The 16,655-nt window shown below is 56.7% G+C and overlaps 1 protein-coding gene across 1 annotated transcript in view; it reads left to right on the plus strand.

Moving 5' to 3' along the window:
* Positions 1–16,560, plus strand: part of ASS1 (argininosuccinate synthase 1) — a 54,048-nt gene extending 37,488 nt beyond the window's left edge. Inside the window, exons 13-16 of the mRNA XM_046658713.1 lie at positions 5,331–5,462; positions 10,663–10,819; positions 14,767–14,832; positions 16,272–16,560. Of these exons, the coding sequence (XP_046514669.1) occupies positions 5,331–5,462; positions 10,663–10,819; positions 14,767–14,832; positions 16,272–16,317 (401 nt within the window). The 3' untranslated portion in view covers positions 16,318–16,560. The remainder of the gene's footprint in view (positions 1–5,330; positions 5,463–10,662; positions 10,820–14,766; positions 14,833–16,271) is intronic.
* Positions 16,561–16,655: the final 95 nt, after the last annotated feature.

Consider the following 16,655-nt stretch of genomic DNA (forward strand, 5'->3'; position numbering starts at 1 on the left):
GGGGGGGAGGGGGGTCTGCTCAGATGGAATGTTCCAGATGGAAAGTGGAGGGAGATCTGTGAAGCAAAGGCATGAGCTCTCCAAGAGGCCTACCCTGATTCCCAGGGTGGGGCCTGCAGGGCACCAGGAACATAGAGGATGGTTAGAGACCCACCAAGACTTGCCTCCCTGTCACCATGGCAACTGCCTCTGTCTTTGGCCCTGGTACCTAAAAGGGGAGCCTTTGGGCTCTAGCCGACCTCCCTTCCCCCGGCCTTTCCCCTACCCTCCATCTGGATACTTCCTTCCCAAAGGACTGGAGCCTCTGGTCCAGGTGCCCCTGACCCCCACTTCCACCCCCCACCCCCCGGCTAAGTTGGTAGAGCACACCCAGTTATGCCAAATCGCTCAATCCGGGCTGACCCGGGAGCCTCAGGAACAGATGAGAACGGAAGCAGCAGCAGCTGTTTGGGTCCCCACCTCTTCCCCCTTGGTCCACTCTCCCCACCCCCAACCCATAGCTCCTCGCTCTGGCCCCTCCTCCTCGGCAGTAATTACGGTGTGATGGAAGCCCCGCTCCGCAGAGAACTGCTGACACCTCTGTCTTTTTCCTGTAAACACGGGGAGATGAAAATAGACACTTGGAGCCGCTGTGCGTGTCATTCCGAAGATGTCTGTTGTCTCCTCCACGGCAACACGGAGACTCAGCTGTCATTTCCTCCTTCTTTTTGCGCAGTGGTTTGTATGCCGACTGTCAAAAGCCCGAAATCCATGGTCTTTTAGCATCAGGTTTCTGTCACTGGTTTTTTTAAAAGTCATTTTTTTTCCAGAAGAAATACACAGAAATCATCTGTACCCCCCTACCCCCGTGGAGAGGAGAAGGAGGATCTTTAGGATACAGACACACACAGACACACACACACACACACACACACACACACACACGACAGCAGCAACCTGAAAACAAGCTCTCTGATGAGTCACAATTAACTTTAACACCTCCTAAGAGAAGGAACAGGGGCATTCATTGTGCTGGTGTGCTGCGCGGCTGTGCCCTGCTTCGTGCCATGACTCTTCCCACGGCTGGCGTGGAGGGCCAACAGCCGCGCGGCCGGGTCTCAGGGCTCAGGAGGGGCAGCTCGGCCCACTGGCACTCTTGGCTCTTTTCCGGGGAAACGGCTGTGACGGGCCAGCAGCTGGGGGCTTTGGGCAAGTCATCCTCCTCCTTGCTGGAAAATAGAGATGTCCTCCCCACGCCCTACACACCACCAGTGTCGCCCCCTCTCTGGACTTTTGGGAGGTGGTACTAGGGCTTTGGCTATAGTTTGTCTGGAGACAAAACCCTCACTATGCATGCCACGCCAGGGGGCCGGTGTGTCTGGGGACTCACCTTCAGGCAGGGCTCAGTGGAAGTTAGAAGGAAGAGCAACAGACACTTGTAACCTTCTCTGTTTTCCTGACAAGTGCCTGGGGCTCAGAGAGTGGGCTGAGGCTGGCCAAGGTCACACAGCAAAGCTGAGCTGGGCACTCTCTGTAAAAGTGTAAGTTGCGTAAAACTTCTGGTCCCCAGGCCCAGCCCTGCAAATAGAGCTTGGACCGTGCCCGCAGCTGGCCCTGCTGAGGACAGGAAAGCAAGGAGGCCGCCAGGTTCCGTGGGAGTTAAAAATGAGGAAGGCTCCTGTTATTGGCCTGCCCGGGGTGGCGCTGTTGTGACTATCGTGCCAACAGAAGGACGGGCTTTGAAAGTTTCTGGATTTTTCCAAAATGCAGCAAAACTAATAATTAAAAGGCCCGTTTCCAATCCAAAAAATAGTGAGTTCCATGGACTGGCCTGGTGGCATAATGGGTGGGTTCACATGCTCCACTTCGGTGGCCTGGGGGGTTATGGGTTCAGGCACAGACCTACACACTGCTCATCAAGCCACACTGTGGCAGGCATCCCACATAAAATAGAGGAAGACTGGCACAGATGTTAGCTCAGCAACAATCTTCCTCAAGCAAAAAGAGGGAGATTGGCAATAGATGTTAGCTCCGGGCCAATCTTCCTCACCAAAAAAAAAAAAAAAAATTGAGTTCCTAGTATGAGCCAGGATGAGAAGACCAATATGCCTTTGTCGGTATCCTGCTTTAGGTGGCTCTTAGGGAATTACTTTATTCTTGGTGATAAAGTTTCTAGGATAATTGGAAACTTGCCCCTTTAACTTTCTGGTTATTTCTGCCATTTTGGCGCAGATATTTTCAGGCGTCAGCACAGGTCTGTCTTTGTAATCAGACTGCTGAACCATCGCGGCTTTCTGCATGGTCTGGGGCCATTGGGAGACACTTGTTTGTGGCACCACGTGCCCCTCCCTGAGTGACCCGGCTCCCGGGCTGAGTTCTCCTATCTGCTCCTTGTGGGTTTTCGATGTGCCTCGTTCTCGTGCTGTCAGCAGTGGCTCTCCTCCGCCGTCCATCTGTCTCCACCTCTGTCAGTCTTTCTGCCCGACTCTGGTCTGTGGCTCCGAGCCACTCTGCAGAAACGGATGACAGAGCCCGTCGAGCTGTATTTACAAGAGTAGCGATGAGACCACTGAGGGCCTGAGGAAGTCCCCAGGGAGGTGAGGGCTTGGGCCTGCTGCATAAATTTGGGACTTTGGTGTTTTCCTGCAAGGGAGGCCATTCCCCCGACAAAAGGTCACAGCCGGATCAGGACAGCAGAGTTTGCCCGAGAGCTGTGGCCACACAAGTGACACGGGAAACGCTCTTCGGTGGCACGTTGTAATCATATCAGCACCTGGTCTCTGGATGGAGCTTGACACACGTCCCCCGAGACCAGGATATCAGGGGTTTGCCAATGGAGACCCGCCCCCAGAGAGGCTCTTTTCTGCTTGGGAACCCCTCGGAGCCCCAGTGGGAACCCAGGCTTTCCTCCTCGGCCACAGCACCTCAGACTGGCGTGTTCCCCTCCATGCTCTGGTGAGCACTGGGTCACTTTGCCAGAGGCCCTGAGAGGCATCCTGGAACAGAGATGGGAGATCCAGAGGCTGGCTCAGCTCACTCTGGGCAAGTCACTTCCCTCCTGGTCTCAGTCTTCCCATCTGTCAGATTGGTGTGTTGGACCAGCTCAGCATTAAGGACTTCTTGGTGGAGCCCAGGGTTTGCCGAGGGGCCTCTGCTCCGCCAACAGGGCCTGGCCTGCCTGTCTATGTGCTGGGCTTCTGCTTGAGACTGTGTTTGAATAATGGGTTTGCAGCTAAAAGTTAGGAGGACACGAGAACATGGCACCCGGTGATCCTAAAGGGCCTTTCCTTCGAGCTCTGACATTTCCGTGACTCCCAGACATAAAGATCAAAGACTAGACAAGCTCTCAGAAGAGGAAATTTCCGGCTGGTCATATCAGACTCAGCCTTGCCCATGTCTCCTTTGGACTCCAGATTCGAAAACAATCTCCTTTCCGGTTTCTGGAGTTTTTTGAAAGCATTTTTTAAAATTGCAGTAAAATATATATGACACAGCATTTAGCACTTTGACCATTTTTAAATGCACAGTCTTGTGGCATTGAGTGTGTTCACATTATTGTGAACCTCGCCACCGTCCGTCCACAGAGCTTTTTCGTCTTCCCAGACTGAAGCTCTGCACCCATTAAATACGGACTCCCACATCCTCCTCCCGCCCCTGGTAACCCCGTGCCACTTTCTGTCTCTGAGAATTTGGCTACTCAGGGGCTGGCCCGGTGGCACAGCAGTTAAGTGTGCACGTTCCGCTTTGGCGGCCCGGGGTTCACAGGTTCAGATCCCGGGTGCGGCCATGGCACTGCTCAGAAGGCCAGGCTGTGGGAGGCATCCCACATATAAAGCAGAGGAAGATGGGCACGGATGTTAGCTCAGGGCCAGTCTTCCTCAGCAAAAAGAGGAGGATTGGCAGCAGTTAGCTCAGAGCTAATCTTCCTCAAAAAAAAAAAAGAATTTGACTATTCCTGGGACCTCATATCAGTGGAATTACGCAGTAATTGTCCTTTTATGTCTGGCTTATTTCACTTAGCATGACATTCTCCAGGTTCATGCATGTTGTAGCAGGTGTCAGAATCCCCTTCCTTTTTAAGGGCGAATGATGTTCCACCGTGTGTATACAGCACATTCTGTTTATCCATCGTCTGCTGACGGGCGTCTTGGTTGCTGCCAGCTTTTGGCTATGGTGCATGGTGCTGCCGTGACCGTGTGTGTGCAGATCCTCTCTGTTCCATACAGCGGCCAGTGTGGGAAGATGATGGCAGGAGCCTTCAGGATAACTGGCACCTGGCCCCTCTGCCTCTGTAAGGTTATGTGGTGGGAAGAAAGGCACCTCTCGGGGTGGCACTGTGGGGATGGGGCCGTTATGGCCTCTCCTCCGTCGGGACAGCAGGTGCGGGGCAGGTGTGCACATGGTCAGCTCTGTGAGCACCCCTGCACTTTGTTCGAGAGGCTGCGCTGCTGGGGCAGGAGGGAGTCTGGCCGTGTGCGCATGGGCAGTCCTGCTGCTTGGTGCCTCGGGGTCCTCAGATCTAGCGTGGTGCTGCTGGTCGGACCTTCCTCCCGGGACCACACTCAGCGTGGGGCCAGGTGCCTCTGAGTCACTTCAGAGACCATCTGATCCAAGCAGGTTGTCTGGCAAAGGGAGGGACTGGGCCTGAGGTCCGAGGAGGGGGCTTGAGCAAGACCGTCTTCCCACCACCTTCACCCCGTCACCAGCTGACCCACAGGGGAGTGAGCGACGACGCCGGTCAGGGACTCGGGGGCCTAGATTCAGCTTCCAGCTCCACCTCGGGTGTGTCCTTTCTCCTCCTGAGCTCAGTTTCCCCATCTGTAGAGTGGAGTTAGCCCAGGCGATTGCAAGCCCTCCACCACCGCACCCATCAGGGTTTATCTGCAGAGATGTGGCTGCAGGGGAGCTGCTGGCCGAAGACGGCGTGTGTGTGCACACATGTCCCCGCCCCCCGGCTCCCCAGTGGAAGGCAGGAAGGGATATTTGGGGCCCTGGGCTCCACCATAGTTGGTTTAATTACAGGTTTTCAGGCGCGGGCCGGTGGGCATACGTTGGGGAGGAGGGGGGAGCGGCTCCGAAACCCTGTCATTTTCCAGCGTCTCAGGGCCTCTTCAAAGGGGGGCATCTAGACATTTTCTCCACAAGCCCCAGAGTGGACTGTCGTGGCCCCAGCATGAACATAATGACAGATGCGTTTTGCTGCAAGCTGGGAGTGAATGGGTCCGACCGGCTTGTCTCCTGTCAGACGAGTCATTATTTTTTTTTTTTTTTTTTTGTCATTTGCTGACAGTTTGGGTTTCATGCATTTCTCTCTTTTTTCTCCTTTTCCCCCTGCCTGGAAAAATGGCTAGGTATCTACGAGACCCCAGCAGGGACGATCCTTTACCACGCTCATTTAGACATCGAGGCCTTCACCATGGATCGGGAAGTGCGCAAAATCAAACAAGGCCTGGGCTTGAAATTCGCGGAGCTGGTATACACGGGTGCGTAGAATCTGCCACTGCCCCTCTGTCCTCCCTAACCGCCCGGCGCCCTCCTCGGGCCCGCCCTGCCCACTGCCATCCTCGAGGGAGAGCCCAAAAGATGCAGGTTGAAGGGGGTCCAGCGAGGGGAGCGATGAGGCAGCAAGGAAGGGATGCCGGGACCTGGCTTGTTCACAAGGTGTCGAGGGAGATGCGCCAGTCTCCCCAAGGTGTCCGGATGCCTCTGCCACCTGTCATCTGCATGACTCCAGCAAGGCCATGGAAGCATCAGCTGTCACCCGTGAGGCAGCCAACCTTTATCCTGCACATGCTGGGTGCTGGGCACCGTGTGGGGATATAGCCACCCCCAGAAGTCCTCCTGATATTCCCAGGAGAGCCACAGCCAGCTCCTTTTACAGATGAGGAAACTGAGGCTCAGAGCAGAAGGAGCTGGTACAAAGTTACGCAACTACAAGTAGCCTGGCTGGGTTTGACACCAGGCCGGGCCGTCTCTGGGCAGAACCTGGAGCTGCGACATGAACTGCTCAAGCGGGGAGGAAAGCCTACCTTGACCGAGAACTCTGCCCTGAGAGTTGAATGAGCCAGGTCGTAACTGGGAAATCGCCAGGACGGTCCCATGCCCAGCTCAGGCGTAGAATGACCCGTGGGTGACATTAGCATGCGGTCTGATCAGGTCCCCGTTCTGTAGGTGAGGAGACTGTGTCTGTGCCTTACCTGTTGTCGCAAAGCTGCAGTCCAGGCATCCTGGCTCCAAATCCAGCCCGTCATCTGCTCTTGTTCAGCCCGTGAGCTAAGAATAGTTTTGTTTTTGTTTTTTTTTTTTAAGATTTTTTATTTTTTCCTTTTTCTCCCCAAAGCCCCCAGTACATAGTTGTATATTCTAGCTGTGGGTCCTTCTAGTTGTGGCATGTGGGACGCTGCCTCAGCGTGGTTTGATGAGCAGTGCCATGTCCGCGCCCAGGATTCGAACCAACGAAACACTGGGCCGCCTGCAGCGGAGCGCACGAACTTAACCACTCAGCCACGGGGCCAGCCCCAGCTAAGAATAGTTTTTACATTTACAAATGTTTGGGGGAAAAAAATTTAAAAATAATCCTATTTCATGATACGTGAAAACTATAGGAAGGTCAAATGTCAGTGTCCATAAATAGCTTTTTGGGCATGGGCACGCTCATTCGTTTACAGATGTGGCCACTTTCCAGAGCCAATGGCAGAGTTGAGTGTTGCCACCGCATGACCCGCAGACCTTAAGATATTTACTCTCTGGCCCTTTCCAGGAAGCTGCTGACCCCGCTCCATAATATTCACATCTCCCCAGTGAGAAATCACATCACACAGCCTCTCTGAGCTGCCGGGGGGGCAGGCTGCTGCCTGAGGCCGACCTTGACATCTGTGGGGGTCTGGATGTCAGGTGGACCCGGGTAAAGTTCATATTAATAATAGCCACGTGGGAGGAGCCTTCACTGCCCTCGCCTTTCCCTTCTCCTCTCTGAGGGCTCGTTCCCTTTGAAACCTCCTAATCTCCCTCATCTTGGGATTTGGGGGGCAGTCAGTGGTTGTTGGCTGGTGTTATTTCTCCCTGCTATTGTTCCCGGCAGCTTGGAAGCCAAGCCCCCCTTCCCAGGTACAGACAGGTGTTTAAATACCATTGTCTCCCGCGGGCTCTTGCTCGGTGGGGTTTCAACGCTGAAAGGTGGATTTTGGTTACAAAGTGGGAGAGTCATTAAGCCATGGCAGGCTGCGGTGGAGAGGGGGGGCACCTGCCGGGGCTGCTCCTGCTCCGTCGAGGGGGTGGTCGTTCGTGGAGGCTGAGCCGGGGGCCGGCGGCCGGCCTCCCTCCCCAGGGTAGAATGCCTGCCACCCCTCTTGCTGCAGGGCCCTGATGGGCACTCCCTATCGTTGCCGCACAGAGGGGAGAAACTGAGGCCCGGCAGGTGAAGACCCTTGTCCGCAGTTCCGTGGTTGATGAGCAGTGGCTTTGAGCCCGGGACAGGCCAGCTTCAGAGGCCAAGTTCCCAGCCACTCTGGTAGATCCCTGGGGGGCGGGAAGGTGGGCTGGGCCATTAGCAAGGGGTGATCAAGGGGCGTGACAGCATGCACAGAGGAGCTGGGTGTGGGGCACAGCTTGGCCCTGGCCACGGGCTCAGTGCCTCTGCTCCAGACTGCGTGGGTTGCCTTCTTGTTCTGTCACCCACCGAGCTGTCTAAATTCCCAAATGACTTACAGTGACTAGGAGGTTTCAAAGGGAGCAAACCCTCAGAGTGGAGGGGACGGGGAAGAGGGGAGGGCACCAGTGGCTTAGCCCAGGTGGTTATTATTAATCTTACCTTTACCCGGGGCCCCTGACGTCTAGGCCCCCACAGATGTCAGGGTGACCTCAGGCGGCAGCCTGTCCCCCACAGCTCGGAGGGGCTGTTCGATGTGATTTCTCACATTAGGGTTACATAGATGTCACAGACCAGGGGTTAGCGTGAACAAGTTGCTTGTTCCTGTGCCTCAGTTTCCCCATCTGAAGAGTGGGGATGATAATTCTGCCTGTCTCATAGAGAGGACTAAATGCATGAGCATGTGTGAAGTATCTAGAACGGTGCCCAGCGTGAAGGAGCGCAGGAGACTGAGGCAGGTCTGTCTCCTCCCTGAGCCTCACTTTCCCCTCCTGTAAAATAAAGGGCACCAGGCCGGGTCTCTTCCCAGTTCTGTCTAGCTCCCCAGCGGTAGAGCCCGCCACTCTGCTGTGGCACTTGGCTTCCTTAGAGCCCCTGTGGTCTTGAGGCACAGATGGGGAAACTGAGGCACAGAGCTCTCCTGCCTCAGCCCCAGTTCTAGATGCCATGGTCCATCTCCCTCTCTTCTCGCCCCCTCCCTCGATTTCCTGGTCTGCCTAGATGTGGTTTGTACAGACCCCCTCCCGCCAGGAGCAGCCTCTATCCTGAGAGACCCTGGCCCCACCCCACTGGGTCATGCTGGCGGGACCCCAGCTTCGGGACCATGCAGGGGCCCAGTGGAGCATCTCATTTAGGGGGCATAGCTCACCTCCTCTCCCCTCATCTCAGTCTCTTCAGCAGTGAAATGGGAATCATGCACAAGGTTGTCGTCTCGATTGGTACAGAGCTTGGCCCGGCCCCAGGCCCCACCCACAGTGCATCCACACCCCTGGGACATGCAGGGTCTCCCCCATGCAGCACACCAGGCTCACTGTCCCCTACCCCAGGCTGGGTCTGCTGGGAGAAGAAATCTGAATGGAGAACCCCCGAGGGGTGGAGGTGGGAGATCCTGAGGTAAGCCCAGGCCAGGTGCTCCTCTGGGGTCTCTGTGCCCCTAATTGCTGACTCCACCTCCTGCCTGTCTTCCAGCCTGAGAACTAAATGGTCTAATTATCCTGACTTACAAAAATGGCCAAGCCCAGGACACTGGGGCATGGCAGTGGGTGGGGGGCCATCAGTGTCCCCTCCCACAGGGGTCTGGCCTAGAGTCAGGAGTGCTCAGTCAGACCTGGGCTGTTCAGAATTTTGCTGTGTGCCTTTGGACAGGCTCTTTCCCTCTCTGGGTGTCTGTCTCCCTGGATGTAGCGAGGCCTGGCAGAGGTCCTCAGGTTCACATCGCGAGTGCAAAATGCTCAGCGCCCTGCCTGCATCCTCTCATTGAATCCACACCACCTCCTGGAGAGCAGTTAGTAATATTATGTCATTGTGCAAACGAGGAAACTGAGGCACGAAGAGGATATGTTGTTTGACAAGGTGGGGCGGGGATGTGAACTCAAATGGCCGGACACTGGAGAGTTAGGACCCAACCTCTTCTCGCCCTGCCCCTCCCTCCCCCAGCTCTGCAAGCCCCCAGGCCCATCCCTGAGAAGGCCAGCTCCCCTTTCCCACGGAGAGCAGGTGCCCCTGGAGGCCGGGCCTCCGACAATAGCCGCAGACCCCGGGCTGACCCTGCCCTTTATCAGGGCGGGAGATCGCGCACCATCTGGCCCCACAGCTGCCCAGGTGGGCTCACCTTCCCAGCTCCGTTTCAGAGAAACCCTACCCCTAGCGCTGTCCCTCCCCCACCCCGGCCCTGGCCTGCTTGCCGTCCCCTCGCTCCTTGCCTCCCGCAGAAGAGACTAGAGGAGATGACTGTCCATGGGGTACAGTGGGCAGAGTGGGCCTGAGCACACAGCCCTCCCTGGCCTTAGGGGTCAGGGGGCGCAGGGTGGAAGGAGGAGGAAGCACATTTCTCAGGCACCTCCTGCCCAGCCACAGAGAGGAAAGCTCCACGATTATCCTAGGAAGCAGAGTCCTTACAACTTGGGCCATCTGAAGTCAGCTCTGGGCCCCCCGACAGCCCATGCCATTTTGGAGAAGTTTCTCCAGGGCCCTGAGCCTCACTTCCTCCCCCAGGAAAGGGAGGCTGAGAGTCTGTCCGTAGGCCGTTTAGGTGAACTCAGAACTAAGCTGTCCAGCTCAAAGGTTTTACACCACGCCTGTGCCTACTATGTAAAAATAGAATATTTGCGGATGAAAATACTAGTGGTGTGTAGGAGACAGGTGAGTGACTTCCGAGGGGCCAGCCCATCCTGGAGGGTGGGGCTCCTCCCGGCTCTTGGCCAGGACACCAGTGTCCACAGCAGGCCCTGAATAGTAAGCCCACAAGTCCTGGCAGGGGGCTACTGTGTCATCCCCACTCAACAGATGGGGAAACAGAGGTGTGAAGGCCTTACATACATGGTCTCCCTGACCCCAGACCACCACCCAGCTGCCCGTGCTCGGCACCCCTATCGCTCAGCCCCCACTGACACGACCTGACTCTTGCCTGAGGTCTCCTGCCGACCACTGCCTGCTGCCCTTGTAAAACTGAGCTCCCTGTGGGCGAGGACAGGGGTCCCTTCACCACTGTGTCCCCAGCACCCAGTTCATGGCGCTCCCTGAGTGTCGCACGAAGCAGTGGGTTGGCTCCCCTCCTCCTGACGGTTGGGAGGTGACTGCATTGCGGGGATGGGGACCCCTCTACCCACAGGAGACCCGCGAGGCTACAGGTCAGGCGCGCGGGCTTGTCCCTTGATGTGGTTGTTTACAAGTGCGCGTTGTGCCCAAACTCACCAGGGAAGAGGCAGGTACTGGCCTGCCCTCCTGGGCTCACGGTCTCCCATGACAGCGCGAGGCACCGGGTGGCCTTCCTGCGCCGTGCGCCTCCCTAGTGCCCTGGCTGGCCCTCCCCTCAGGTTTCTGGCACAGCCCCGAGTGTGAATTCGTCCGCCACTGCATCGCCAAGTCACAGGAGCGCGTGGAAGGGAAAGTGCAGGTGTCCGTCTTCAAGGGCCAGGTGTACATCCTCGGCCGGGAGTCTCCGCTGTCCCTCTACAACGAGGAGCTGGTCAGGTAGGTGCCCCACAGCGGCCCCGGCCAGGCACTGACCCTCCTGTCCAGAGTCCCTTCTGGCTGGCTTTGCTTTCTCAAGAACGGTGACCTGAGCACGTGCAGGGCGAGGGGGGACCTGAAGAGTGTGGGCGCCACCTCTGCCCTCGTGGAACTTACAGGCTACGTGGGGAGAAAGGCACCGACCAAATGGCCACCCTGATGCAGAAGGAGGACAGGTGACATTGGGCTGTGGGGAGGCGCAGGAAACTCCGGCTGGGCACAGAAACTGGGGTGTGGAGAAGCTTCCCTGAGGGAGTCGTCCTGGAGCTGGGCGCCCAAAGAAAGGCGCTGAGAGGTGGAGAGGGGGCGGGGGGAGTTTTTGGGGATGGCGTGGCCTTGGAAGAGCCCAGAACATCCCAGGCGCTACGAGAACACCGGGGGCGAGGGGCCTGGAGCCAGATCTTACAGGGAAGGCCGTGATCAGACCTGTGGTTTTCGAGGGTCCGTCTGACTGTTCTGGGGAATGGATCTGAGCGAGGTGGGGGCTGGCAAGAGTGATAGAGGGGCACCCCGTGGGACATGCAGGCGGCTTGGCCCAGGTTGATGGTTCTGGGAATAGAGAGAAGCAGATGGAGTTGGCACATATTTAGGAGGTGGAATCGAAAGGGCTTGGCTGCAGAAGGAGACAGAAGGGTCCAGAATCGCCCTGGGTTTCTTTGGCATGAGCAGCTGGGTGCCTTGGTGGCAGTCGCTTGAGTTGAGGCAATGTTCTTGAGGAAAGATCACTCATTTGGATGTGGACGTCCCGAGGGTGAGTTTTCTTTGCAATAGGCTGCCGGACACACGGGTGTGGAGTTGGGGAGAAACGTGGGTTGAAGACGCTGGCCAGTGGTAGACATCTCCACGTTCTCTGAAGCCAAGAGGAGGCTTCCTAGGAAGGACGAGCCTGAGATGAGAAGGGAGCCGAGGAGGGAACTGTGAGGAGCTTCCTCGCTCACAGGCCAGGCCGAGGGCACTGAGAACACCGGGAGAGCGGCAGATCACAGGGAGCCATGGCCTATTAGCTGCACCTGTGTCTGCGTCGTGAATAAGAGTGGCCTTGACCGAGGAGCAAGGCCTCTCTTTGGAGGTCACCTGGCCAAACGAGTGGTGGGGACAGACCCCTGTGAGACAGACAGCCCCCCCGCCCGACTCCAGTCCCAGGCCCGGCTCAGGCTGGCTCTCCCCTCGCGGGGGCCAGTTGGGAATGAAAGCACGAGTTCTGTTTGGCAGTCAATATTATTTTACTCTCTCCCTTCTCTTCACCGTGTTGAGTTTCTCCCCCCTTCCATCTTTCTAAACACTTTATAAGCCATAAATATAACCGAATCAGTTTAGATCAGTCGGGGTAAATGTCAAATTATCTTCTCTCTTTCTCTCTCTGGCTCTTTCTTCCCTCCCCCTCCAAATCAACAGCCTCTAATAATCTGTCCAACCCTTCATTAAGCCTTAGAGTCTCACTCAGGGAGATTAAATGAATAAAGTAAAAAGGGAAGGGGGGAAAAAAAGAGAGAAAAGCGGGAGCATTTATTCTCACTGTGTCTCCGACCATTTCTCTTTTCTTTCTGATTTCTACATCGCTGACTTGAAAGCCCTTGAGTGACAGCGTCACAGGGACCAGCGAGGAAGCCGCGAGAGGCGGCAGAGCTGGAAATGCCGCGGCACAGTAGGTAGAAAGTAACGTAATTATAGAGCAGGTCAGAGCCACTCGAATGAACAAGAATAAAAGCTCAGAGGTTTTCTGTAGACCGTCGGGGGAGGTAAAAAAAAAATCGTTGTAAACTCTTTTTCCACCACACCCCCACACACACACCCCAAACCACAGTTTTAAAAAGAGGTTTTTCAGTTCCTGAGGAACACCTCTGGGAGCGCTTCTCCAGCCTCATGGGACAAGTTTGTGCCTGGCCGTGGGCCTCCTTTGCAGGGGCTGCTTGGGCCATCTGGGGGGCCCGCGTGGGGGAGGGGAGAGGGAGAGTTTGTTGTGACGCCTGAGAGATGGAGGCGAGAGGAGAGATGCACGTGGGGGCGCGGGAGGGGGCTCCAAGCCCTGCTTCCTACCTGGGCTGAGCATGGGGGCCCTTCCAAAGGGGACAGGCGATTCAGACCGTGGGAGGGAGGCCGGGGTCCAAGCCTGTTCGACGGTTCGCAGGGGGCTGGGGGGGGGGGGTGGGGGGAGTTGTGTCAAGCATCGTTTATCATCCCAAGCGAGGTCTGTAAAAGTGACTTGAGGAGGCTGATGCTTTTAGTTTCATCCAGCCCTTCCTCTGCCCGGTGAGCGGTGCGATTGGCAGCCCCTCTGAAGACTGGCGTCTTCTCCCCTTCCAGGGAACTCGCTGGTCAGCTCCTGCGGGTTCAGCCACCTGTGCAGCGGAGGGGCCAGTGGAGGTGGAGAGAAGGGTGGGGTGGGAGCGTGGGGGTCCGCTGTGCCCCATGAAGGTCAGGGCGAGGGCGTGGGGGGAGGGCAAGGGAGCCACGTCCTGAAGAAGTCGCGGGGCAGCCGGGCGCAGGGACCCCATTTGTTGCTGTAAAGAGTCCAAGTCCACAGAGAGCCCGTCAGAGGCACAGCCTCAGGGTCTGGGAAAAGGCAGATCCCCTCTGCCCTCCTCGTCCCCAATCTCACCTCTCCGGAGAAGGCTCCTGAGGGGACAGGCCACCTTCTTGTCATTGAGAACCTTGAGACTGCTTTGTCCCGAGGCTGGAGTTCTGCAGACGTGAAGACAAGGGGCTGATTCAAGACAGGATCAGACCAGGGGCCCTTGAGAAACAGAGGAGGGACCCCCTTCTCCCTGGAGGCCGCTGCGTGAGTCAGATCTGAGACCACAGTGCCCTGCATTTGTCCTCAGAGAGTTTATCACAGTCGTAATTAACGAAGGCAGACGGGTGACCGACGGCTTCTGTCTGCCCGCTGTGGGCCCGGTTCTTCTCTTGCTCTCCTTTTCTCTGCACCTGGCACAGCACCTGACAGGTAGTAGGCGCTTAATAAACACCTGAGGAAATGGATGAGTGAATGAATGAATGAGGTAAAGTGAGTGCTTACCGTGTGTCAGGGGCCAGCTGCATCATTTCTTGGGGAGCCAGGAATAGCATTGAGAGCCTGAAGCTCCAAGAACGGGAATATTTGCCCTGAGCTCTGCAGGGGGCGGGGCGGGGCAGGGGGGGTGGAGCTGGGATGCACACTGGGCCGCCCGACCAGAATGACGGCCGTTCGGAAGGGTTTCGAAGGACGGCTAAGTGAGAATGGCCCACAAGATGAAGGCTGTCGAATCTGGAATGTGGAAACCGTAGAAGGGAGAAAAGTCTTTTCAGCTGAGGGCAGCAGCGATTGACTGGGCGGTTTTCACGACGAGCGGGGTGGAGCGGGTGCTGGTTTTGAGGATGGGTTCGACAGGGTCTCGTTGATTGGACAAACGAGGTGAAGGGTGACTTGGTGGGCCAATCTTGCCATGAATGCTGGGGTCTCCCTACACGGAAAGCCTGAGGGACACTGTTGTGACACCCAAGGCTGTTCCGGTGTGCACCCTCTGGCCTCCCGGGCCTTCGGGCCACTGGACATCATCAGCTGTATGGATACTCCTCTCAGAGCACCCCCCAGCCCCAGGGCAGAGCTGGCTCCAGCGTGTGTCCTCGGTTGACAGGCGCAGGGCTCTGGTCTGTGGGAGGACCTCTCGGGGCCTGCACTGGCTGAGCCAGGACTCAACCTGCCTGTTTGTGGACTGGGGATGAGGCCCTGCTCTCCAGCCCCTGGCATGGGGCCTGGCCCAGAGGAGGGCTCCCGAATTGGACGGGAATGGGATGAAAAGGCGGGGTGCAGGGAAGGTTAGACCAGTGCCGGGGAAACACCCAGGTGTCTGTGAGGCTGAGCTGTTCCTGGCCCCAGAGGCACTTGGAGGCCGGGGGTGTGCTGACAGGCTCCCCCTCTCTCCTTGCAGCATGAACGTTCAGGGCGATTATGAGCCACTCGATGCCACTGGTTTCATCAATATCAACTCCCTCAGGTGAGAAGCTCTACCCCCTGACGGGTCCTCAGACCCCGCAGGTGTCGGGGGGCAGGCTGTGATGGACTTTGACCACCCTGCCCTAGACAAGCCGCATGTTGCCATCCCTCCACCCACAACATCCTCAGTGCCTGCTTTGGACCCAGCCTGCTCCCATTCTCAGCGGGGCCAGAAGGCACACTGGTAACAGTCAAAAGGGTCCAGGCACTTGGGTTCCAGGTTCCTGGGTCTTGCCTTTTGCCTCTGACAGTCACTCCGACCCTCTCCAGCTACAGGGACTCCACCAGGAGCCCCCCTCTGGGCAGGTTAGAAAGAGAAAGGGCCGAGAGGTCGAAGGGGCCTCAGGAGGTCCCCTGGCCAGCTCCCACCTTCATGTCACCGTACCTGAGCTGCAGGGCCAGCTGGAAACCATCTTAGCCCTGTGGATCTCCATGGCACAGTGGGGTGGCACACATCATCTGAAGCCACTCAGACCTGGGATCAAATGCTGACTCTGCAGGGTGCCCTCAGACCCCCTCTGGATATCTGGGCGTCACAAGTGGGGCTGTTAACCGGGCCTGCCTCACAGGTGCAGTGAAAGTTTTCTATGAGTCGGTGGAAATCAAGCAGGCAGCCCAGACACCCCCATGCAGGAAGAGGGCAGTGCCTGCCAGCGAGTGCTCAGCTGGGGCGTGGCCCTGGGGCTGGCCTGCACGAGGGCAAATGGGCATTTCTTACCAGCAGCTGCCATAGACTAACCACTTCCAGGCACTCTCCTGGGTTGTCTCATTTAAATCTTACACAAATTTGCAACTCCAGAAACAGGCCCAGAGTGGTTCAGTGACTTGCCCGCGGTCACACAGCTAGGAAGACGTGGAGCTGAGTTCAGAGGGCCTGTTTGTCCAGCTCCAGGTTCTTAATCACCAGCTTCCTTCACACGGGCTTGGGGTCAGGAAGAAGGCGCCTCTTTCCTCTCCCTGACACATGCCCTAGGCACAGAGCCACCGTTTTCTCCCAGAGCCAGCCTCCTGTCCTTGGAGCCAAGACTGGGAGAGACATCGAATCCAGCCCGACCACCCTGGGCGCTCGCCTCCACCTCCCGGCCTCCTTGGTCCTCTGTTTGAATTTTATGACTCTATAAACTCTTTTAAATGGCTCTGAATGTGAACACACCGGGTTTTCATCAAGGCCTCTTCACTTCTCCCATTGCCCGTTAAACGCTTTGTCTTCAACAATGACAAGCGATGTTTTCCCCCTAAAATAAATTAATTACATTATCCCGATTGGAGGGCAGGAAGGCCCAGGGCAGGAGAGGGAACAGAGGAGAGAAAAAAGACAACTTCACACGCATCTTAACAAACAGCTGCCCCTTCCGCCCCAGCTCTGCCTGAATTAATTGAAGGGAGTGCACGTTGTTATTGTTAATTTACATTTTTCTTTGTTTTGAATCTGGTTTACAGGCTGAAGGAGTATCATCGTCTCCAGAGCAAGGTCACCACCAAATAGACCGGCTGACAATGAGGAGCTGGGCTGCTTTCCTCACTCTGCCCATCTCCCGAGCACGGGCGCTAATTGTTGTGATAATTGGTAGTTGTGACTTGTTCTCCGGGGCTGGCAGTGGAGTGGGGGTGCCAGTCCCACCTTTGTTCCCTGGTCCCCTGTAGCCTGTAAAAGTGGTCAGCGAAGGGAAGGGTGGGGGGCAGCTGCAGTGGGGAGCCGGGAAATGACAATTAAAAAAAAGATACATTAGTCTTTTGTTTCTTTATTTCTGCGGAGATGGGGTAAGAGTGCGGGCGAGAGAGAGAGAGAGAGAGAGAGAGAGAGAGAGAGAGAGAGAGAGAGAG

The sequence above is a fragment of the Equus quagga genome, chromosome 1 (assembly GCF_021613505.1).
Source record: "Equus quagga isolate Etosha38 chromosome 1, UCLA_HA_Equagga_1.0, whole genome shotgun sequence".
NCBI lineage: Eukaryota > Metazoa > Chordata > Mammalia > Perissodactyla > Equidae > Equus > Equus quagga.